The following is a 24,144-nucleotide window of genomic DNA, read 5'->3' as shown; positions in this document are numbered from 1 at the left end:
AGAGGATGTGACTGGGTATTGCTTTTTTTCTTACACTTTTTCCCCTGCATGCATCCATGTCTATCTTTCTGTCTCACCGCAGAAACTGAGGTATTTCCTTTCATGCTTTTTCCACAGTTTCCCACAATCCTGTCAAAATGTAGCTAAAAATATAAATGTTTTACTGATACTTGTCCAAAGTACAAAAGTACCAGATATCCAACCCAGTCTCACGGCATTTCGTGTTATTAGTCACGAAATTAATTTAATCTATTGATTCGTGTTCACCAACACGATTTTCACCTTTTTTTCGTGTCACACAGAACGATTTTAAATGCAATGTATTTCTATTGGTAGTATGTTTCGTGCCTGCAACACGTCTTTTTGTCCGGTCGGGTCTTGGAAGACCAGAAGCTGTGTGGTTCATAAAAACATGTTCTTACTCAATATCTTACCCTAAGCCTAACCCTATCCCTTTTATTTTAAATTGTATAATGTCTGAGTTTTTTTGCCGTCAGTGAGGAAAAGAAATGGGGCTCAGAGCCTCAGAATACTGAAATCTGTATTTTTTTAAATGTCTTTTTCCTTCTAATTTGTTATTATTTACATTGCTTTTAAAATCGTTCTGTGTGACACGAAAAAAATGGCGAAATCGTGTTGGTGAACACGAATCAATAGATTAATTTCGTGACTATAACACGAAATGCCGTGAGACTGTGTTGCAATATCAGGACTTGACATACACCAGTCAGTACAAATGTTGTGTGCATTTTTCATTCTCATTGTCTTTAGGCACAAGTGTATGTGTATAACTGTAGGTTAGGGTCAGATTTCACCTTCAGTGCAGTAGCTGCATTTAATACACTGTTTACACTTACATCATCATAATTCTTAGCTTGAAAGTCATCACGTTATCAACACTTTTCTATTCAAATCTTCAACTTTTCCTTAGAAACAATTTGTGCAGCAAGGTCATGGCGAGTCCTCCGCCCCTGCCGGCAGGAAGTGCCGAGCACAAATCGTCTGTGTGGCTCAGCCCATCAAAAAACAGGAAGAACAAAGTGCAAACCAGCAATGATGCCACACCCCTCGCGCTAGGAAGATGGATTTTGTTGTTGAACACCTTGGTGACGTTGCAACAACCCAAAGGGTGCAGCCTCTTCACTTTTTGGGCATGTTATGATGGTGACACTGGCAGTGGAACCTAAAGGGTTAGTCATAGTTGCAGCCATACACGATTAAAACAAATAATGTGTATGCATTGCAAAGATGAAAACAAACAGTATCAGTGGTTGTTTTTGTCTTAAAATGGCCTCTTGTTCAGTAGAAGTTTGGAGACCAATGGTTTTCAACCATGACACACTGCATGGTTGCATTTTCAAAATGAAAATACAATCTATTCATCGAGCTTCTTTGCATATTAAAGTGATTACATCCCATGCAATTTCAGTTTAAGGTAAACACATCCATCACATATCATATATTTTAATAAATACCTTACGTGCAACTCCTTTCTTATTTTAATACAAAATCGAGAGCTGAGAGGTGTCTGTTTTTTCTTCCTGGGAATCTATTCAGACACACTTGGGAAGCATTTATATGCACACAAGATAACAGATAACACACAAGTGCATGCACACACGAAGTGGGATCATATAGCAAGACAACACTGTTTTGTGGAGTGTATATATGAAGTCTAATTGCGTTGTGAGCAGTGGCGATAAATCACTGGAGTCTTAATCAAAGCACTACAACAGAGAGAGTCATCAATCACTTACTCCAGCACAACAGAACATTGGCCTGTAGCGTCTCCTTGTCTTCTGGCTGGCAGCCCTGCTCTGGGCCTAACGTGGGACACATCGCTGTGACACATTATCATTAGCACAATCAACACCACTTTGGACGTCCTGACAGAAAGCCATCAAATGGAAAATGGATGTGGAGATATATGGTGCCATAAAGCTGACAAAACGGGATTCCCATGTCGATGCATGCAAAGGTTTTCTGAAAAACTGGAGAGTGAGACGAGGAAAACATCATCTGAGGTTCTTCTTCCTAGCAAGGTGTCACAAGACTGATGGCCTGCTGCGATTGAGCATTTCAAGTAATGGTGTAATTTACCTCTGGACTCTTCAATCTCTGCACGCTGACTGTAGTTGGCTGTGATGGATGGCAGAGAGCCGGGTCACCTCAAAGACGCCGTGTTGACATTCAGAGTGTCCCTGCTTAAGGTGAGGGAATGACAGATGGCATTTCAATTGAAATCTATAAAAATGTGTCACCACGGGAAGATGTTTTGACTTTTGGTCCCCTGTTGCTCGACTTTAAATCCAGTCTGCATTCAATGACACATGGTGCTTTAAAGATTGTCAAAATAGGGCTGGAGGCAAAAGCAATAAAGGAAGCAACCTGAAGATCTGGCCACAATCATGCCTACTAGAGTGCCCATGGGCAATACTCCCACTGCAACAGTCCTAGTTTATAACATAAACGTTTCTTGCGGGCTTCCATCTTTTTAATGGGGGGGTGAGATTTCATCACTTTTCCCTTCTGTCTAACATGAGAGCATAGCTGAGGTTAAATGAAAGAGGACAAGACAGACAGAACAAATAGAAAGAGAGAGAGAGGAGGGCTGAGATGGCAGCCAGTCAGCTATGAAGGGCATGGCCACAGCAGTTATTTTTAGTTATCAGTTTTCGGAGGCTGTCATTCGGAACATCTCATTAAAAATCAGGAAAAAAAGGCGATGCTCTATCAAACCATTCAAATATTCAAAACTCTGAGAAATAAAAAAACTCCATGTCCTGCTGTGTATGCTCTCTACACAGTATATCTCTATGCACCAGGCTATCACTGCATACCATAATACAGTCTATGGTGCATACATTAGGCACATCTTTGGTGACCTCTGCAAAAGGTATTCACTACATTCACTATAATAGAGCAGTTGCAGGCAGATGGATTAATTGTGCCTACAGGCACGTCTTTTAAAATGCAAAGAAGCCCATCCAAGGTTTATTAATCATTCTTCAATTAGAGATTAAGCACTTAGATTTATTAGCGCAATGTGGACACAGTGAGATGCCCTCACTAGTAAAGTCGTTAAACTGAATAACAGACCTCAATTTCATGTCTTATTTATGCTAAGTGCTTTGCGCCGCAATTCACAATGAAAGCATCTCAAAGCAATACATCTATGACAGTACATTTTTATTCTTTTTAAACAGTTTCTATGTTCAGATATGTGTTTCAAGTCCATGGCGTAATTATTACAAAAGAAGAAGTGCTGTAAAAAACAGTGAAGGATCTATTCATTAGTTATACTTCGCATCCAGGAAATGAGTTAGTTAATAAAACAGGTTTGTTTAATTCAAATTAGCCATTTCTCTCCCCCTGTCCCTCCTTGGCTGTTAGCTGGTTTTATAGATAATTGCTGAAAGTTATAGGGCTGAACTGAACCTTACAGAGCAGAGCAATTATCAAGTAATTACTAGTCAAGTCAATTATTTAACTGGCTTTGCCATATTTAAACCCACCGCACCCATAAACTACATTGCTACAAACTCCTCTTGTATGAAAAAGTTCCAAAATGTGGACATCTGTGCTTAATACAGTCTGTAACAATTCACATTTCTGACAGATATTACGTTTTCTATCAGATACAGTACAGTAGGTGTGCACTGATGTAATGCACACAAAATGAAGGGTAAATGCTGCCACCTGTTGGATCTGTGCTGTGTGTGCAGATTTTATAGTTGACAATGCTGCCTTCAAAACTATCGGGAAAATGAAACTAAACTATTTCAAAGCTATCTTATATGCACCTTTATCGTATTTGAGGCCTGGCTGCACGACATAATAACTATGGTGGTCTCAAATGAAAACAACCGCTAAATCTTAATTTGTCTTTGTGAACCTTTTATCATTTTTACCAAGGAAATATGGGTTTACTACGACTTAATTCGGCCCTTGAAGGCATTCAAATAGACAAACATGGCGGACACAGATGAGCCGTAAGTAGCTGCCGAAGAAACGAGCAAGAAACAGTCATTAACTGCCCGAAAGATGCTTTCAAATCTCATTAACCTACGAAAGCACAGCATGAATGAACCTTCTTTTATTCTCTCTTTTTAGGGAGAAGAAAAGAAGCAGAGTAGTGGAGCTGACTGAGAAGTTAGTGATGAAATGGTAGAAGGTTTGAGGTTACCAGACAGGAGGAAGGTTAACATTAGCCGAAGAAGCTAATCTCATCGTGGTTGTAAACAGAATATGCTGACTCTAAATTAGGGAAAACATTACTGATTGGTTGTTTGTGATTAGCTAACACGTCTATACAGTAAAGTTAATGATGGTATATTGCACCTCTATGCAAAGTAAGAGGTGTTTACTGTACCTTCTCACTGTTGACATGCTAGCTATTCACCTAGCCTAGCTGCCTAGCAATAGAGTGAGACAAGGGAGAGAAACGCCCACATGTCAGTAATACTCAGTTTTTCTAGGACATATATTCATGGTTTGGTTAAAAAACAAACAATACACATGTGAGAGCAGACACAGACGTATGGAAAACACCAAAACATTAGCCATTGCTAATATAGCACTCAATATATAGTCTATTGAATGTCTGCAGTTATTGCATGGTCTGCTGTGAACGGTACATAGCACCTTTACTATGTGAAATTCAGTCACAACAATTTAGTAATTGGTTGATTTCTTGTTGTCGCATGAGCATGAAATCATTTATTGGGATAAATAAAGTGTCTATCTATCCATCTATCCATCTATCTATCCATCTATCCATCTATCCATCTATCCATCTATCCATCTATCCATCTATCCATCTATCCATCTATCCATCTATCCATCTATCTCAGTAGACTTATCATTCAAAGTTTAGTATGTCATCTATCATTAAATACTGCTGAAGATGCATCCTAAATGTGCATATTGTTTCTACAGGATGGTGGTGGATGGAGGCAGCGGACGCTCCTGTGAGTGGGAAGGGCGGTGGAACCACGTCAAAAAGTTTCTGGAAAGATCCGGGCCCTTCACACATCCTGACTTTGAACCCAGCACAGAGGTAAGAGTTACATGCAAGTTTTGTTGTATTTGATCTGTGCTATCAAGCATTGCTCTAATCTATAATTTATTTATCGCCTCTCGCAACAGTCAATGCAGTTTTTGTTAGAAACATGCAAAATCCTGGTCATTGGTGCAGGTGGACTGGGATGTGAGCTGCTGAAAGATCTGGTATGATCACCTTTTTATATTTACTTTTTTTAAGAAGGTCTAATTTGTACTTTAATGAATGACTAACACTTTGTTCTTTGTTATTACTCATGTTATGGCTCAGGCTTTATCCGGATTTCGCAACATTCATGTTGTCGACATGGACACCATTGATGTGTCCAACTTGAATCGACAGTTCCTCTTCAGGTCAGTTACGTAAAACAAATCTATGTAAACTTCGAACCCGTTTTTTTTTTATGTTATCTGTGAAGCAATCAGATATGTTATTTTAACGTGTGTGCGTTGTGTTGTGTTGACCAGGCCAAAAGATATAGGTCGGCCCAAGGCGGACGTTGCAGCTGATTTCATCAACAGCCGCATACCTGGATGCTGTGTAGTCCCGTATCCTTTTAATTTAACTATTGCAAAATGTAAGATGCTTGATATTAATGCAATTGTTTAAAAACCCAAATCACAATCCATGTGGTCAAATTTGTGGAAAATGGTGCGTGCAGCTCATCCCCATGTCGGAAAACTCAATTTAAGAATGTAGAATAGAAACATCCTTGTTCAGGGTTCCTCCGGTCATTCAAAACCTGGAAAAGTCATGGAAATTCAAAATGCTAATTCCAGGCCCTGGAAAAGTTATGGAAAACAATATTTTTCCCAAAGTTTTGGAAAAGTCATGGAAATGTAACTAAAGTTGCATCAAATATAATTTATTTTTTATCTAATCGCCGAAATAGTAATACTATAATGATAATACATGCTGTATCGTATAGTAATGAAACGTAAAATGGCATTTAACTGTCGAGGTATTTTGCTGGTGAGAGATTTTAGTTGCTTTAGCCTGTAGAAGCTAGTAAGCCTATTTGATTTGTTTTAGATAGGCACGACATGTTTCATATGCAGACCTTATTTTCCTGTTCCATGTTAAAATAAACAATTTTCAGTGGTACGCTGAGAAAGAGTACATTTTTTGGTCATGGAAAATTAGGTAAAGGTCATGGAGAAGTCATTGAAAATCATTGGTGAAAAAGTGTATGAACCATTGTTACATCGGGAAATGAATGTCCAAACATGGATTCTCCTTAATGCTTGTGCAGACATTTTAAGAAAATCCAAGACTTAGATGAAACCTTCTACAGACGTAAGTATCTATAGACTATTCAGACCCAACTTTCCTAATGTCTGGGTGGAAGGGGTGTAACAATTTAGGCAGTTTATTATTTTGTTTGATGTAGGGCTCACCGCGTCAAACTCACATTCACTTTCTGCTAAAAACAAACCACCAATAACCAAGGGAAACACATTAAAGACATTTCAGCTGTTTACAAGATTAGCAACTTACTTGTTTTTCTGAACTTCCCCTCAGTACGTCTCACATAGTCACTGATAAGATTTAAATGACACTGTGTTATATTTTTCTATCGCTATAGTGCATACAATGCTTTAAGTTTGTGCATCCTGACATTTTGTCAATATCAGATATGTGTTCAAATGTATTTATTCATATTCCTGTTATCATCTAGAATTCCATATAATTGTCTGTGGCCTGGACTCTATACTTGCCAGGAGGTGGATGAATGGTATGCTGGTGAGTTCTCCCTCTTCACTGCAATCTTTGTCACAGTCCTTTTTATTCTCTACTCTTATCTTCAATGCTTACATTTACAATTGTAAAGATGTACAATGTTCTGAAATAAATCTCTCCGTGTCTCTTTCTGCAGCTGTCTTTGCTGGCGTATGATGATGGCGTCTTAGACCCAAGCTCCATCATTCCTCTCATTGATGGTGGGACTGAAGGCTTTAAAGGAAACGCCAGAGTCATTCTCCCGGGCATGACCGCCTGCATCGACTGTACCCTTGAACTTTACCCTCCTCAGGTGAGGTAGCATTTAAAAAAACAACCACGACTTAGTCTTACAGAAGCAGTTCATCTCCAGTTTGTTGCTAAAATTGACTTGTCTTTGTAGATCAACTTCCCCATGTGCACAATCGCCTCCATGCCTCGTTTGCCAGAACATTGTGTTGAGTATGTCCGCATGCTGCAGTGGCCCAAAGAGACACCCTTTGGAGGTAAGAATCACACCACAGTTGTTAATTCTGTTGAATTCTGTTTTTAATTTGAACAACGATCATTAAGTAGCCCCATGACCTTTACAAACAAGGTTAACTTAAGTTCTTCTTTATATGTGTGTGTGGATTAGATGGTGTGGTCCTGGATGGGGATGACCCAGAGCACATCCAGTGGGTGTACCAGAGATCCCTGGAGAGGGCAGCAGAGTTCAAAATCACAGGAGTCACATACAGACTAACACAGGGTAAGCACTCAGGGCTCCTCTGTCTGTCACCACCAGAACATGTTGCTTTGTCTTGCAGCTGGGAGACAAAGTACCAAAGTAAATATAATATAACACAGCTAAATTATTTTGGGAGTTTGATACATTAGTTTGTGTCTGTAAAACACCATTTCCTCTCTTTTAAAGACAAGACAATACATTGCATGTTTTATTTTTTGCAGTAAGTACAACATATTTTCAATGTCCTTATTAAATGTTGCAGGTGTTGTGAAGAGGATAATTCCAGCTGTAGCGTCTACAAATGCTGTCATAGCTGGTAAGTAGCAAGACATAATAAAAGTGAAGGCATGTCAGTAGAGAGCTGTTAGGAAAGTAAGCCCTGTCATATAAAAGATTAATTATTTTCAAACTGTACTGAATAAACTGTGTACCCGGACATAACTGTTTTATTTCCCTGACTTGTTTTTACCAGCTGCTTGCGCAACTGAGGTTTTCAAATTAGCAACAAGGTGAGTTTGCAGGTTCTGCTTGCACACACATGCACACAGTAAAGATCTGTACAAACAACCCACGACTTTTCCTCATGATATTATATTTTGCGTCTGCAGTGCCTATATACCTCTCAATAACTACATGGTCTTCAATGATGTTGACGGACTATACACCTACACTTTTGAAGCAGAACGAAAGGTTTGTCCTTGAATTTCACCTGCCAGCTCAAGTTTGCTACAATTATAAAGTCTCCTCTTTTTGTAACACACACGTTTATGTTCTTCTTCTGATTCAGGAAAACTGTTCAGCCTGCAGCCAAGTACCTCTGGACTTGCACTTTTCTCCAACTTCAAAACTCCAGGAGTTGTTGGACTTCCTGACTGAAAGTGCCTCCCTGTAAGTGAAGTTGCCTTATTGTGTTTTATTACTGCCCTGTACCATCCTAAATTAAGTTCTGCTTATGGTTATTTTTGCTTATTGTGTCATTCGACATTGTCTTTAACAACAATATATGTATTTCAGACAAATGAAATCCCCTGCTATAACCGCAACAGTGGAAGGAAAGAACAAAACATTATATTTACAGGTAATTAACCTTTTTACACTGTTTTGTGTTTGCAGTGTATTTGAGTCTTAGGCATCCTGGCTCAATTAGGTATTTATGCAAATGTTGGTTTAACCCTAATTTGTATTTTGTTTTACAGTCTGTCGCTTCAATCGAACAGAGGACGCGGCCAAATCTATCCAAAACCCTCAAGGGTGAGATGTTTTGTTTACTGAATATGTTTCCTAGGAATGGCTATGCCCACACTCTGAATAAGGGAAACTGAGACTGTGAATATGTTGACTCAATGCTTATATGAACATGTTTTTTTCAGATCTGGGGCTGAGTGACGGACAGGAGCTGGCAGTAGCTGATGTCACCACACCTCAGACCATGTTGTTCAGACTAAGCTTTACCTCATAGGATGAATTCAAGCACTTCCACAGCCAGTTGATGTCATTCTGGTTTCTTGGTCAACTGTGACTTGATGCAGAATATTTAAAAACGGCCTAAAAACTAGAACAGTTTACCGTGTAATCGTTCACGTTGTAAATGAGTTTAGCTAATTTCATTGTTTTAATGTACTTATTGACTTTATGTCTTGCACTGTAAAGCCAAAATCATACTTCATACCTTGTCATCTTTTGGTGATACATTGTCTGCAGACGTTGGGGATTTCTGCATTCATGTGCTATCTGCACTACAAACATGCAAACAAAGAGACAAGAATAAGTCACTTTGGCAAATATGAATCTGTACATGTTCTGGTTTCTAATATTTTGAATATTTATTTATTCCAAAACAGTTTTTTTTGTAGCAGTACCCACTGAAGTGGTAATCATCAGATACAGATAAGGATGTGTGAACTGGAATAAAAATCTGTTTCTTACAACGTTTCTGTTTCTTTATCTTCTTTATGAGAAGAATTTACTTAGCAAGTTTAGTGTGTGATTTCTAGGCCTTACTAGACATGTGTTTCCATGTGTCAATATGGACTGATCATTTGTTTTTAAGCTTAAACATCCTAAATAGTCAAAACTATATATCAAACAAGTATTGAACTAATAAAATCTATGTATTTCTAAGTACTATAAGGGGAAGGTTAAATATATGAAATAGTTAAACATTCATAGTTCAGAATATACTCTGTCTTTCCCCCCGAATATCACCGAGTGCAAGAAATGAACACTGACAACAAGTGACCTTCATGGAAGTATAAAGAGGTGACCTTAAGACAAAACTGAAATTATATGGGCACATCACAGGCATTATTCCACTTCAAATGTCCTCTGGCTATCAGCTTTATCAGCAAATTTCACATCAGAATCAGAATTCCTTTGTTAGTCCCTCAGCAGGGAAATGCACAGTGTTACAGCCAAAGTGTCATAGCAGGTACAAAAGACAGACCATAAAAGAGTAAGCTAACATGTTAAATACAGAGAAAAAGCACACATTAGTAATACAAGTGAACCTATTCAAGTTTTGAGATATTACACAAATGATGTTATTACACCTAAAAATGAATATGATAATTACACAGAAGAGAGGCCAAAAAAGAGTATATATTGCACATTGCAGGTTTATTGCACACGATTTCAACTATATTGTTTATTATTTAAATGACTTAAATTCAGTCCTGGCAGATTCTAACCATTGGCGAGACATCTGTTTTTCTGTTTGCATGTTATTATTATATTACATCCTTTGCTTCTTCCGCTCTGCAGAGTAGACTAGTCAGACCATGACGTCACGCTGCTACGTGGAAAGGAAGTGGCGAGCATGCTAATGCTAATGTGGCTACAAGTCGAGAGCGACCAAAACAAACGATGACGGCGGAGCAAAGGAGCCGAAAACAGCTTGGATTAGAAATGGAACTGCGTTTGCTTTGATCGTGGTGGTAGAGTTTAGGCAGGGTATTAGAGGTACCTGTATGTCTACTTTAGAAATCATGCGATTATGAATGCCAGCTGACGAGTTTGCGAGCTGTAACTGTATCTGGGATTGATATTTTCTCTGTACACAAACGCTATGCTTTGGCTAACTAGCTAAGTGGTAGCTAGATGTCAACAAAGCTTATCCCGGAAGAACACAATTTGACATAGCGAAATAGTGTTAGCGAAATAGTGTTTTCACTAGGTTGTCGTTGATTTCGAGAAATGCAGTGATAGTTAAAGGGACTGTGGTTTATGTGCTAACGCCAATCCCCCTTTAAGATCCGTGTTACAGTTCCTGGAGTTACTGATAGCTAGCTAGCCTAACAGTCAAAATGAGTTGGTTCAACTCCTCTCTGTCCAGCTTCGCTAAACAAGCTTTAACAACAGCTCAGAAGTCAATCGACCGAGTTCTGGACATCAAAGAGGAGGACCAGTGGGGTGACACAGTTGTCATGCCCTATGATGGTGAGTAGTGTAACATGGGGAGGTAAAAGCTAATGTTGTCACATGCACATTTGGAATTTCTGAAAGAAAAGCTAATTTTTATACAAAGCTACCTCTTGTGATATCTGCACAGCTTTCCACTTTTTCACAACAAAACTGCACCTATATTATTTTATTATTCTGAGTATTTTTGACATTACACTTAAACTGTACATAGTTGTTGGTATATCTATTATCTATACATATTATTGTTAATATTTCTCTATATGTTATTGTTATAATCGTCATTTTCTTTTCAATGTATGTTCTTTAAATGTGTTTACGTATGCACCATATAGACCAAGGCAAATTCCTCGCATGTGTAAACCAACCTGACAATAAACCTGTTTCTGATTCTGATTCTAAAACTGGTACAACTTCATTTCCGACAGATTTAACAATACCTGGAAAGCTGTCACTGAGTGGAGGATGGGGAATGACGCCGTGGGAGGCGCCCCCTGAAGAGAGGACCATCACTCCTCCTCCTTCCTCTGAGGCCATCACCACTCCTGTCACCCGCACAGTTGTGGATGAATCGGAAAACTTTTTCACTACCTTTTTGCCACCCGGAGACGTCCAAGGCGTCACCATCTCCCAGGTAGTGTCCGTACCACCTACTAAGTCGCAAAGGCGGCCTCAGGAGAAGGAAAAGAAAAGCAGGGAGGCTGTCGCACATGAAGAAGAACATTCTGCACTTGCGGACGAGACCCTGGAGTATCAGACGGATGATGAAGGCCAGATAGTTGATCTGGATTCCTCAGCAGAATCACCTTATTTAGACACTATCCTCCTGCAGCCAGTTTCTCCTGCTCCTTCTCCCAGCGATCTTCCTGACAGCGAAATGAGCGATGTACAAACAGATATCGGCTCTACAGTTTCTGTAGACTCCACACCAGAGCAGTCACAGCCTCCATCAGATCTCCAGGTGGAGCAGGATACCACAGATTCCTGTGAACCTGCTGCTGTCACTTCTGAACTTAAGAGCTCTACTCCCCCTGATCCTTCGCCCTCTCCGCCCTCTAAGGAAGTACTCATAGAGAATAAAGACTCAAAGGTGGAGGACCGTCAAAGTGATACCCCCTCTCCTCCGGTCAGCGCTTTCTCCTCAGGAACCTCCACCACCAGTGACATTGAAGTGCTTGACCACGAGTCAGTGTTGAGTGAGAGCTCAGCCAGCTCCAGACAAGAAACAGGGGAGGGCAAGGCCGACCTTCACCTGATGCAGGACTCCTTTCAGCTTCTCACGGCCTCCACCTGTGGAGATTTCCCCCATCTGGAGGACTACTCCAAACTCACAGAGAGCTGCGGCTCCTCCTCGGACGCATTCGAGCGCATAGATTCATTCAGCGTTCAGTCGCTGGACAGCCGGAGTGTCAGCGAGGTTAACTCGGACGATGATATCCCCGGCAGTCGGACGCTAGCGTCTGTCACCACGGGCTCTCCTCCTTTGACAGTGTCATCAGCTGTGTGTCAGAAGCAGGAAGATGGAGAGGAGGAGAATTTAGGACAGGAGGAAAGGGAGGAGGATGAGGATGAGGATGAGGAGGAGGAGGAAGAGGAAGAGGGCTATACAGACACAATGAGGGAGCAGTCGCTGGATGAGATGGAGGAGAGTGGCCGGAGTGCGACGCCTGTTAATAGTGATCAGCCTGAAGAGTTGATGGAGCAGGAGCAGGACTCTGAGACGAATGTCACTCTGTCTGATCCCGCCTCCAACGCTGACGAACAGATCGCTCCACCAATCACTGCAGAGATGAAAAGTGTCTCCCCAGTTCAGATTTTGGAGCTTCAAAAGGTAGCAGTTATTAAATATTGTATGTATATATGTTACAAAGTCCATATAGCTGAGTTTATTGTTCAACTTGCTAGTCATAGATTAGTTGCGTATATGGTACATTATTATTAAACTACTCTGAAAGTCATGTGTAAAGTATAAATGTAAGTTTATCCTTTCAAAAAAGGAATTTAAAGGAATACTTCACTTACAAAATGACCATTTGTTACTCAATGAATAGACCTATATTATCTTGAAGTCTTGCAGAAATGTTGTTTTTCTCATAGCTTCCATGGTGACCGAACAATTCAAATAGTTCAATAATGTCCTCCATAGTCCTAGGGAGTAGTATGGCCAAGTTTAACAACAGCAAAACTATATTAAAACATCTGCTCACCAACTATCAAACAACTCTTCCAGTATATCCAGGTCTCATTGATCCAGTTGCATAATCACTACTTCCCAAACACATGCATTTTGGCTTAAACCTTGCTACTTAAAACACTTAATTATAAACAGGCTGATGCTTTCATCTTCAACAATTCAAGTTAACACCGGGTGAGTTGTTGATATTCAAATGTTTATTTTATGGGTGAAGTCTTCCTTTAAACCAACTCAGTTCTTTGGATAGACTTCCAAAGAATGCAACATAGAAGCACATACTTGAAGGTCATGTCACATTTCCATATCATCTTTTTAACTCGTCCCATTGTGTGTTATCTACAGCAAGACTTTGTGTTTCTCCTGTCTAATAGCTTTCACTTCAATTTTGCCATGTTGTTTAAAACTTTAAGTGTTTTTTAAAATACCTGCCAATATCCTTTCAGAAATGTTCTATGGTCAAATATAAGTTCTCCCAGAACTATCTGTTATACTAATTTAAGAAGGTAACCTTAAAACTCTTACAGAGCTCTACCACACTAGTTTTATAATGAGTAAGTTGTATTTTAACAGGATTGTCTGTGCGAATGTATTTGTAAAGACAAAATGTTGTGGACATGTTGTAGGTGATTGATGATCTGTCAGGCCGCCTGGAGAAGAGAGAGTCTCAGCTTCTGGTTGTCAGCAAAGACAAGGCCACGCTGGAGGAGCAGTGTGACAACCTCAAAGAGTGAGTGTATGGCACACACACCTGCTGCACAATGGCACTGTAAATGATCTCCATAAGGAAGCTATTTTTACCAAAGGGTAAATGTTCCGGCTCATGTGTGTGTACAATCGTTTCGTGATGTTTTCAATTGGCAACATGATTGTTAAATGCTGTAACTACTTGTGCAGAGTTTTAAAAGCTGTCTTGGCTTAAGGCTGTATGGATTTTGACACTAAGCTATCTTCAACTAATGAGTGTGTTCATCCTGCAGTGAAGTGATAAGCCTGAAGGAGGATAGCTCCACGGTTCAGTCCCTGAAGGATGAGTTCACTCAGCGCATAGCAGACACAGAGAGGAAGGCTCAGCTGGCCTGCAAGGAGAGAGACATAGCCAAGAAGGTACATCACATCCGAGTCATCTGAGGCTCTACACCACACAAATAAGGCTACAATTTGTACAACTAACAAATCTTTATCTTCTTTGTGTTCATTTTTCTATGCTACAGGAAATAAAGGGCTTGCGAGACGAGCTTTCTACAAGACTTCACTCCAGCGACACACTGGAGATCATCAGAGAGAGGGAAGATCAGATCAGAGGCCTGCTGGAAGAAGGTCACTTTTTATTTATGAAGCTATAATTGTTCTCCTTCACAAGCCCACACAATTAAACCTATACAGTCAAGGCCCTTTTAACATATAGCCAGTTGTATAATTGGTACCAAAGCTGCTTTAACTTGATTTACCTAAAGAGAAGTTACCCAAGTTTCACAAAAGGCCATTGAGTAAAGAGTCGGCATGATGCTGGGTTGTGGCCTATAAATATAAGACTGGTCATTTACCACCAGGATACACATGTGAAAAGATAAGCTGTCCCTCAATAACTGGAGAGCAAACATCTGTCAGTTATCTAATAACAGTGTAAAGATTTGCAAGCTAGATATCCCTCATCATCTTGTAAAAAAAGTTTTAAGACGGCGTCAATACCAAAGAAACGTGTCTGTCATTTTTGACTATTGTAATAAATAGAGAAGTCTAAGCATCGTCGTTTTAAAGTTAAAGCAAATCATTTATCAGTGTTTCCCACAGAATTTGATTCTCCCCCCCCACCCGGCAAAAAAAGGCAAAGGCCCCTTAACCTATTCGGGTGGCCCACGCATCCCCCCCCCCCTCAAATACGAAAATACATGCGAGTTCATGGCTACTGTAGACAACGTTCTTGTTGCTCTGTGTTGCGTTGTTAAAGAGTGAAACACACCGGAGTTGAGGATCTGTGGGGTTTATTCTCCCAAGAATATAATTTACAATTTAGGCATTTAGCAGACGCCTTATTCCAAAGCGACTTACAATGACCAATTACAGGGACATTCTCCCTGGAGTAACTGAGGGCTAAGTGCCTTACTCAAGGGCACACTAGTAGTGGTGTTCCAGGCGGGATTTGAACTCGCAACCTTCCGATCATCAGCCCACCTCACTATCCATTAGACCACCAAAATAAAAATATAAAAAATGAGATCCATTTGTGGCGGATGATATTTAATTGTGGCGGCCCGCCACAAATAAATCAATGTATGGGAAATACTGTTTATCATGGAAGAAGTGATGCATACATCAATCTTGAGGACGAGAGTTAGGGAGGGGAGAAAAAAAGCTGGTCAATGTATATCTTGTTACATAGTGGGTATCGTTACGACATCTGTGTTCACCTAAGTTGGCTGAGCAGGAGTTTATTTCTTTCTCTTTTTAGGTGAGAAGTTGTCCAAGCAGCAGCTGCAGCACAGCAACATTATCAAGAAGCTGCGTGTGAAAGAGAAGGAGAGCGACACAAGGATCACAAAGCAACAGAAGAAAATCAGGGAGCAGGAGGAGGAGCTCAGGCAACTGCAGCAGGTACGATTTTAGTGCATTCAAAAAAATGGGAATCCAAAAATGAAAATGACTTGGTTGTTAAATGCCTGCTTTTCGAGGCTGGCAATATGGGCGATCTTAGCAATTGGCTTCTGTGTCATGTAGATGTGAAAGGTGGTCTTAGAGGTTACATTTCAAGTTGCTGGAGGTTGTTATCTCTAGCACATTTAGGCTAACTCCAGCTAACTTACATTCGATTGCTCCATTAAGCAGCAGGTGGGTGCTCAAGAATCTAAAACCTGTTCTTCGGGCTGTCTAAATTCATCCTGCTAGTTTTCTCAAGGATGGGCATAGCAGGTTGTAGTGCCGGTTTTAACATGGGGATAGATGCAGTGAGCTCATAATGGTTGACATGTATGTATTGCATAAGGCTTGAGTAAGAGGTGTGTCTAAAAAAACAACCTAGAACCTCATTAGGATCTCCTAGTGCTGTAGTTCTTTACATGTGACTCCTTTTTCCCTTTTATTTTCAGTAAAGCTAATTCAAATGTTTTATATGTGTGCGTTATTGGTTTACCACTATTCATTACTGTTATCTTTAAATAAACATGACATGATAGTGGGTCCTCAGCTACTTTTCATGATCATACAGTGCTAGTTATGATAAACTTAAACAATTTTGAAGTCATGGCTGTGATTTTCTCCATGTTTTATGCATTAAGGTTCTAGATGGGAAGGAGGAGGTGGAGAAACAGCACAGGGAGAACATCAAGAAGCTGAACGCGGTGGTGGAGCGGCAGGAGAAGGATGTGAGCCGGCTGCAGACGGACTCTGAGGAGCTGCAGGAGAACAACCGCAGCCTGCAGGCAGCGCTGGACAACTCCTACAAGTAAACACTGACACGCCCTGATATTGATACCCAATAGTAACAACAAGGACTCTGACTGTAAATCTAACCTCACAAGCCAGACAATGTATTGTACTGCACTCTAAATATCATTATATTATTTCATGGTTGACAGAATATACAGCGCCGACTAAGTATTTGGGAATTGAAGCACATTTCAATATGAGGTCATTCAAAGTGCTTGACAAAAAATAAATAAAAGCATTAAGATATAGTGCACAGAAATGCATTACAATTATGTTTAAACACTTTTAAAAACAGTCATTTTAAGAGCCAAGAGAGTAAAAATAAAACACGTTAAAATAGAATAAGACGGGTATACCCCATCGTCATTGTTTCAAATCCAGGGGGCTGAAGTACGAAATGAGAGTTCTTTTTTTATAAATAGGGACGGCACTGTAGTGAGGTCATGAAGCTGATGGTCTACTTGTACATCTCTGTTGTCAGGGAGCTGGCAGAGCTTCACAAGGCGGGGGTCAGCAGAGCCAGTGAGGCTCAGGAAGCGGCTCTCAGCAGAGAAACACAGGCCAAGGATCTGCTGAGCCTGGCCCTGGAGAAGAACCAGGAGGAGGGCAGGATGCAACAGGAGGCTCTGGCCAATCAGGTAACACGGGCTTGGGATGTACATTTGTCTGCTATGCATATAGAGGATCATTAGAATTAATTTAAAGTAAACATTAGACTAGGCTTTTGTGCAGCCTCAATAAACCTCTTGTGAGTAAGTGAGTGGTGCAGCTATTATAACATACACTGCCTTGCCAAAGTATTCACACCCCTTCAGGGACGCGGGAAGTCAGTCAGAGTTGGGGGTGCGGGTGCGGTGGGGGGGTGCTAGTGGAGCCTCGCTGCGGCGAAACTGGCGCGCTACACTGTAGGTGCGCCGCGTTTGCGCTTCAGAGGAGGCTCTCTCCGCAAAATGAGGCCCCATCTGCGAGGGGTCTGCGTGATCTGCGTGTAGGGAGGGGCGGCCCTGTATAATAACATCATATTAAATGCAGTCATTTGGTCTTTAGCTACAACTTGTGAGAGCAGTGCATTCATCGGTGTTCGTCTTAATGCTGCCAGTTTGTTGACGGCCTGTGTGTTGATGGGACTTCTCATGCTCCCTAAATGTTTTCGCCAGTTGTTAAACCCTGCTTTCACAAAACTCCCATCCCTGATCTTGTCTGCACTGACGAGCTTCTTTTCTATAGCAGAGCAACAGAAGAAGCACACCGCATTATCACTTTCTCTTATATAGTGAAGCTTTTTATAGACTGCTTACACTAAAATGCTAACTCAAAAATAGTAACTCAAAATAAAACTTTTGGATTGATTTGTTTAGTGAACTTTTTGGCGTTGCAGTTACAACTCTCCGCCAACAGATGGGGGTGCTGCAGCCCCCTCAGCACCCCCTGCACCCCTTGATGTTTTTTTATTTGATTGCATTAAAACCTGCAGTTGATTTTTATTTGGATTTTATGTAATGGTCCAACACAAAATAGTCCAAATTAGTTAATTTAGTAAAGCTTGTTTTAAAAAGCCCTTTCACCCTCCTATCCAATAAAGCCCAATAACAATGACATATAACTAGGTAAATAAAGTCCACCTGTGTGCACATGATCTCGTATATTAGGTACAATATATCTTTATGTACACCTTGAAACACCCCAGCAAGAAGAATTTAAAAATAAATAAATAATGAAGTTACAATTACAGTTACAACATGAAAGTATAAAAACATTGCGCGTTTTAACATGACATCCTTTATTAATCTGACTCTGTGTACAGGTGGCGGACCTGAGGATGGCTCTGCAGAGGGCTGAGCAACAGCAAGGAAGGAAGGAAGACTATCTGAGGGAGGAGATCAGTGAGCTGCAGCAGGTAACATAACATGCTCATATAATAAGCACGAGCATAATAATAAGCTGTCCAAAATAGATGTATTTATTGAATGCCATTTTCTTTATCTTCCACAGAGGCTTCAGGAGGCAGAGACCAGGAACCAGGAGCTCAGCCAGAGTGTTACCTCGGCAACGCGGCCCCTTCTGCGACAGATTGAGAACTTGCAGGCCTCCTTAGGCGGACAGACGGCATCCTGGGAGAAACTGGAGAAGAGCATCTCTGATAGGCTAGGTAAGAGGAAGGACATATTAACTGTCTGTGTGAAACAAACAATAAGTGTGAGTGATTCAACGCCTTTTCTTCGCCACAGCGGATGCCCAGACGCAGCTGGCCGTTGCGGTGGAGAGGGAGCGGTCGGCGATTGAAGAGCTCCTGTCCATCAGGTCCCAGCAGGCCTCTCTGGAGTCACAGATCTCCCTGTTCCGCCAGGAGAAGGCCCGGCTCCTCGCACAGCTGGAGGCTGAGAAGAACAAGAGAGAGAAACTGGAGGATGAGAGCACTAGGTAACAAATGACAACTTAAACTGGAGTTTACAGGGTTCAATGACAAGGTACATCCAGTCAATAGCCGCGTTCACACCGGAGTACTTTTCACCGTACTTTTCGCGTTTAGTTCCGTTAGTACCCCTTATGTCGCGTTCACACCAAAAAGAGCACTTAATCTCGGGAACTTTTACCCCCATTTTTAGTGCCTGCTGAGAGATGGTACTTTCCTGGGGGAAAAAAGTGGCCCAGTTCTGAATGGCTGGGCGAATTGCAAACCACGCCCCGTACAACTCCGCCATTTTATTATCCTCGCATTAGCATTATTAGCATTAGCATTCGCCCAGCGCACAAACGCAGAGAGACTAACTTATGGCAACACAAAATAAAACATGGGAGCGGTGGAGATGAGGAGGTGTCGGCGTTCTGGTGATTTACTCAGAAGGCTTCAGTAGAAGCTGCTGGGAGTCCCAGCAGCTTCTACTGAAGCCAGTCCCCAACTCCATGGACTTCCGGCCGGGGACTCCGGGTGGCAGTATACGCCGTGAAGTGGTTTGCGGCCTGCCAGTAAACCCAAAGCAGAAGAAGACGAAGTGACGTCAGCAGCTCATTTGCATAATCTTCCCTCAGGGAATTTATTCCGGTGTGAACGCGATCTGTACTAAGTGCCCTGGGGTAATTAGTGCCGGGGCACTGAGTGCCGGCACTAAGTACGGCAAAGTACTTGGTGTGAACGCGCCTATTGTCACCTAGTATTGTTCTCTTATTTCACTGGTCTATTCTCAACGCATTTCTTTATAGTTTGATTTCTTTATGGTTGAGTTCATCGACTTAATTTGAAGAGGCCTTTTTAAGATATTTGAGGGTTTTCCCTTCCTGTAGTAGAATTATATAGGTTTTTGTGCATGTCAATGGTCTGCTATAATAGCGCCCCTTTAAACAATGATCTGGCTTTCAAATGGTTAAGGAGGTTTTACTGAATGATACCCCGGTGCTCTAGGACTTACCTTTGAAAAACAAGGAGAAACAATAGAACAGCAACGTTTCATTTAATAAAGTAGAAAGTAAATGGCAGATAAATCTATAATGCAAATAGCAGCCCCCGAGCTAACTGTCAGTAGATGCTGGCAGTGTTTTATCGTGTCTGCAGTTAGTTTTATTTTGGTCATTGTTCTTCTTAAACCTTATTTCAAAACATGAGTAGCCCCAGCAGGGTCATGCTAGAATGTCTTTCACAGTAAATATCTCACTTCTGCTGGATGTCTCACATGTATGCGTGAAACTCACTTGCATAGTTTTTATTTTAAGGATACAACTTCTAGTCACCACGTCTCCCCTTTTAATGCTAATGCTTCCGAGAGAGTTTTTGTTTCGCCACAAATTGCTTTATGAGTCAGTGAAGCAGGGGCCGGGGGGGGGTTACCCTTTGACACGAGCAGTCATGCGTGTCGAGGCCTTTGAGGCACGGGGTTATCTTTTGTGAGATGTCAGGCAGCTGCAACTGGGCCAGTGGCGCAACGGATAACGCGTCTGACTACGGATCAGAAGATTCTAGGTTCAAATCCTGGCTGGCTCGGATTCATTTTGGTTTTGTTGCAGAAAGGTTTCAATTATTCAGTGCAGTGCATTATGACTCATAGGAAGACAATATTTCTTAATGGTCCAAAAGAATGCCCCTGAGGCCCCTCACCGACACAGGGCTTTGAGAAAGTTTGAAAATATGACTACGAAACACAGTTGAACCCTGCAGCTCCTTCTTCAGTGGGAAAGCTCATAGATAATTGTCATTCGATTTCACACCATTATGCTGATTTTATTCAGTTATAAGAATAAGTATTTTACACATTTTGAATTCCTGATACTGTTGACTGATTAAAGGTGGGGTAGGTAATTCACTTCAAAAACACTTTTTGTTATATTCCATGGAATGCTCTTAACATCCCGATAGCAATGAATATATTAAATGCTTTGACAATAAATACATTAAAAATGTCATCTGTGGAAGCCGTGGCGCTATAAAAAGCACGACCAATCATCTGAGCCGGCCCGGCTAAAATAACTGGATGGCCTACCTGCCTGTCAGCCTTCCATCTGTGCACAAACTTATCTCGTGCCCTCATTGGTCATGTGCGCATTCGTGTGTTGGAGGAGGGGCTCTGTAAGGAAGTCTGAAGGAAGGAGCAGATTTTCTTCGGCTGCGTACTTTCAAATTCTAGCGCACTCGAGCTGGTTTCTCCATTCTTACCTACCCTACCTTTAACATACTTTTTTTTCTTGTTTTCTTTCTTAATATAGGGAGCATGTTGATTTAGAAAATCTGCGAGGAGAGCACAACCGCATGCTAGAAGAAACCAAGAAAGAAAAGGTACCATTATTGTCCTCACTAACTCTTGTTCTTCTCTTCTGTAAAAAAACAACTTCCTCATGTGCATCTTTTTGCTTCTTCCACCAGCTGCTGCTGACCAATCAGTTAGAGATGGAGAGGATGAAGGTGGAGCAAGAGAAGAAGAAATGCTACTTGGCTAATGAAGCTCTCAGGGAAAAGGTGGAGGAGCTTTTCGAGATTATAAATCTGGGTTATCTCATCAGAATTTAATCAGATGTTTTTATTTTCTAATATTTGTGACTGATATCCCAATCAGGAGCGGAAGGCCATGACTCACTCTGTAGGAGAGCCCCCGGCGTCCTCCACACCCTCCCTGTCCCGCTCCAGCTCCATCAGTGTGCCGGACAACTCTGCTCTACACTCCTCTATTCTTTCCCAGGTACACACTGAGACATTCAAATGTAGAAATTAAGTAAAGTTTGCACAAGCTTGGATTTAGGTTCAAGTTCAAGGCTTTTATTGTCATATGTACATAGTGTAGTTATGACAATGAAATGCTTAGGTCACATGCTCCTCCAACAGTGCAACACAATAAAACAGATAATAGTGCAAGTAATTAAAATAAAATTGAATATAATAGAAATAGTGCAGAGTTGTCTGTATACAAGTAATTGGAATATTGATATATATAAGTTGCAAACATGAATGTTATGGATGTTTTTCCAAAAGTTCAGGTGTTTAACAGTCTTATGGCCTGTGGGATGAAACTGGGATTTATGAAGTTTAACCGACGCTGTCTCTTTCTTCCTCAGGAGGACCTTTTAGACCACTCTCTTGGTAACATGACCATGTCCATGTCGATGAGCGGGACCAACCTGTACGAGGCCGCCCGGCTGTCGGGGGGCTCCAGCATCATGGAGAACCTGCAGTCTCAGCTCAAACTCAGAGAAGGAGAGATCGCTCAACTGCAGGTAGTGTTTTTTAACTGAGCTAAATACATATGTAAAGTATTTTTAGTGTTAGTTTGATTGTACTGCTTAACGTCAGCACAAGCTTTCTGCGGACAGAAGGCTGGCCAAAATATACAATGTTTCCTTAAAATTAAATAATGATACATCTGGAAAACAATGAGTATCAACACCAAAATTAGTAGTAATTATTTTGCTAGAGATTTAGGAACAAAAACAGTAACCAAACGTAAAACATACCTCCAAAAGAAGGAACAAATAATTAACAAAGACAGGATTATCTGTGAATACAAATGTAAATACTGTGTCTTTGTCTCATTTGTTTATGGTGGGTTTACAGATATGGCAATCTACATTAGATACAGCCAAGGGTTTATAGACAGGTTTGCAAAATAAGAAACATTTTTACATTTTATTAGGCTGACACTTTGATCCAAAATAACATACACTTCAATACCGTAGTCATGCCTACAGGAGCGACCTTCTCTCTGTCCTCTTGCTGTTTCAGATTGAGATCTCCAGTCTAGAGAGGAGTCGTTCTGTGATGGCAGAAGAGCTGGTCCGACTGACCAATCAGACCGATGAGATGGATGAGATGGTGAAGGAGATTCCCACGTTGAAAGTTCATCTCAAGGTAAGTGCTATAAAAGCAAACCCAGGATTCTTGAATGCTGTATTTGCAGAGTGTGTTTATAATGTGTGTGTGTGTGTGTGTGTGGCTGTGCATTGCAGGATCTGCAGCAGAGGCACAACACCATCCTGCAGATGTACGGAGAAAAAGCCGAAGAGGCAGAGGAGCTGAGACTGGACCTGATAGACGTGAAGAACATGTACAAATGCCAGATAGACGAACTTCTGAAGAACCAGAAATAAACTTTTACCGTACTTGTGTCGATTCTGGGACACTATCAACAAACCAATCAACCAACATAGCCACACATGCAGTCCCAAAGACAGATAATTTAAGTTTAATCACTGTGTCAAAGGAAAGTTCTTTTATCTTTATCTCTTATTTTATTTTAAAGGAACATATTTAAGCGGGGGTGTTGGGATTTTGCATTACATACAATATATTATTACAGAACCAGTATGAAGGATACCATTTAAAGTCTTTGGGATCTTTAGAAATCATTTCTCATCATTAAACCTGTTACATAGTAGCTTATAGACAGTTTCCTACAGACTGTAGGAGATGGTTTAAGTTTTTTGCACTATAGAAATTCATCCTTCTTTATTTCTTGATGCAAAATAGTTGAAGAAATATATACAAATATTGTACAGAGACCTTTATGTATTGTTCTTGACTCCTTGCAAATCACAAAATGTGGTGTAGTCCATGATTTTAAAATCCTGCAAATTGGGTTCTACAGCTTATATATATGTAAATGAATAAACATTTATCTGAGTGGTGAACAATACTTTCACTCTTAATTTGAATTGTTTGGATTCACACATTAAAAGTTAGCATTTTCATTGCATCCATACAGAACACTACATCACCCTCGATGCTGCACAAAAGTCTTCAAATAAATATCATTTGAACAATGTCATACAGTTGTCCCAACATTGTTTAATGTACTAAACATGCAGATTCAATTTGATTAAGATTGACGTTTTTTATATGAATCATACGATGTTTGTTTTTGTTGCATTTTCTGAGCCCTTCATAATATCACATAAAATAATAATAATAAACACAAATCTTGATCTTGCTTTTGATGTGACCATTTACAGTAAAAGATCATTAGAAGATTTCATGTAATCTACATATAATCTGTGTGTAGTCCATTTTTCACTCACCTTTTACCCCAAAAAAACTATTGTAAAAACTATAATAAACAATAAAAGGAACAGCAGAAATATTACATTAAAAGAAATGTACCTTTATATAACATTATCAAATAT

The 24,144-nt window shown here is 40.6% G+C and overlaps 2 protein-coding genes and 1 non-coding gene across 6 annotated transcripts; all 3 read left to right on the top strand.

Moving 5' to 3' along the window:
* The first annotated feature begins 3,945 nt into the window (after positions 1-3,945).
* On the top strand, positions 3,946-9,439 carry uba3 (ubiquitin-like modifier activating enzyme 3). 4 transcript variants are annotated; one of them, XM_034121971.1, is made up of 18 exons: positions 3,946-3,992; positions 4,114-4,167; positions 4,939-5,059; positions 5,149-5,229; positions 5,333-5,415; positions 5,530-5,610; positions 6,315-6,358; positions 6,741-6,805; positions 6,939-7,094; positions 7,185-7,287; positions 7,419-7,532; positions 7,774-7,827; positions 7,984-8,020; positions 8,120-8,201; positions 8,299-8,399; positions 8,526-8,589; positions 8,708-8,762; positions 8,882-9,439. In XM_034121971.1, exons 1-18 carry the CDS (start codon positions 3,973-3,975, stop codon positions 8,968-8,970), a joined length of 1,404 nt encoding a protein of 467 aa, XP_033977862.1. In that variant the 5' UTR covers positions 3,946-3,972; the 3' UTR covers positions 8,971-9,439. The 4 variants fall into 4 exon arrangements, with proteins under 4 accessions (XP_033977862.1, XP_033977866.1, XP_033977864.1 ...); XM_034121973.1 differs by having other exon boundaries at positions 3,973-3,992; positions 4,114-4,152; XM_034121975.1 differs by lacking the exon at positions 4,114-4,167 and having other exon boundaries at positions 3,960-3,992.
* An 891-nt stretch (positions 9,440-10,330) lies between these two features.
* Positions 10,331-23,940, top strand: tmf1 (TATA element modulatory factor 1). Its single transcript, XM_034121737.1, has 17 exons — positions 10,331-10,946; positions 11,357-12,759; positions 13,746-13,849; positions 14,100-14,226; positions 14,334-14,439; positions 15,572-15,714; positions 16,395-16,561; positions 17,027-17,183; positions 18,350-18,442; positions 18,538-18,694; positions 18,774-18,966; positions 21,241-21,310; positions 21,398-21,490; positions 21,588-21,710; positions 22,084-22,242; positions 22,748-22,873; positions 22,972-23,940. Exons 1-17 carry the CDS (start codon positions 10,814-10,816, stop codon positions 23,110-23,112), a joined length of 3,495 nt encoding a protein of 1,164 aa, XP_033977628.1. The 5' UTR covers positions 10,331-10,813; the 3' UTR covers positions 23,113-23,940.
* trnar-acg lies at positions 20,449-20,521 on the top strand. Its single transcript has one exon. It is a non-coding gene; the product is annotated as a tRNA-Arg (tRNA).
* Positions 23,941-24,144: the final 204 nt, after the last annotated feature.

This window comes from Trematomus bernacchii, unplaced genomic scaffold, assembly GCF_902827165.1.
Source record: "Trematomus bernacchii unplaced genomic scaffold, fTreBer1.1, whole genome shotgun sequence".
Taxonomy (NCBI): Eukaryota; Metazoa; Chordata; class Actinopteri; order Perciformes; family Nototheniidae; genus Trematomus; species Trematomus bernacchii.
The sequence above is the reverse complement of the archived record's forward strand: the minus strand, read 5'-3'. Positions and strand labels throughout refer to the sequence as shown.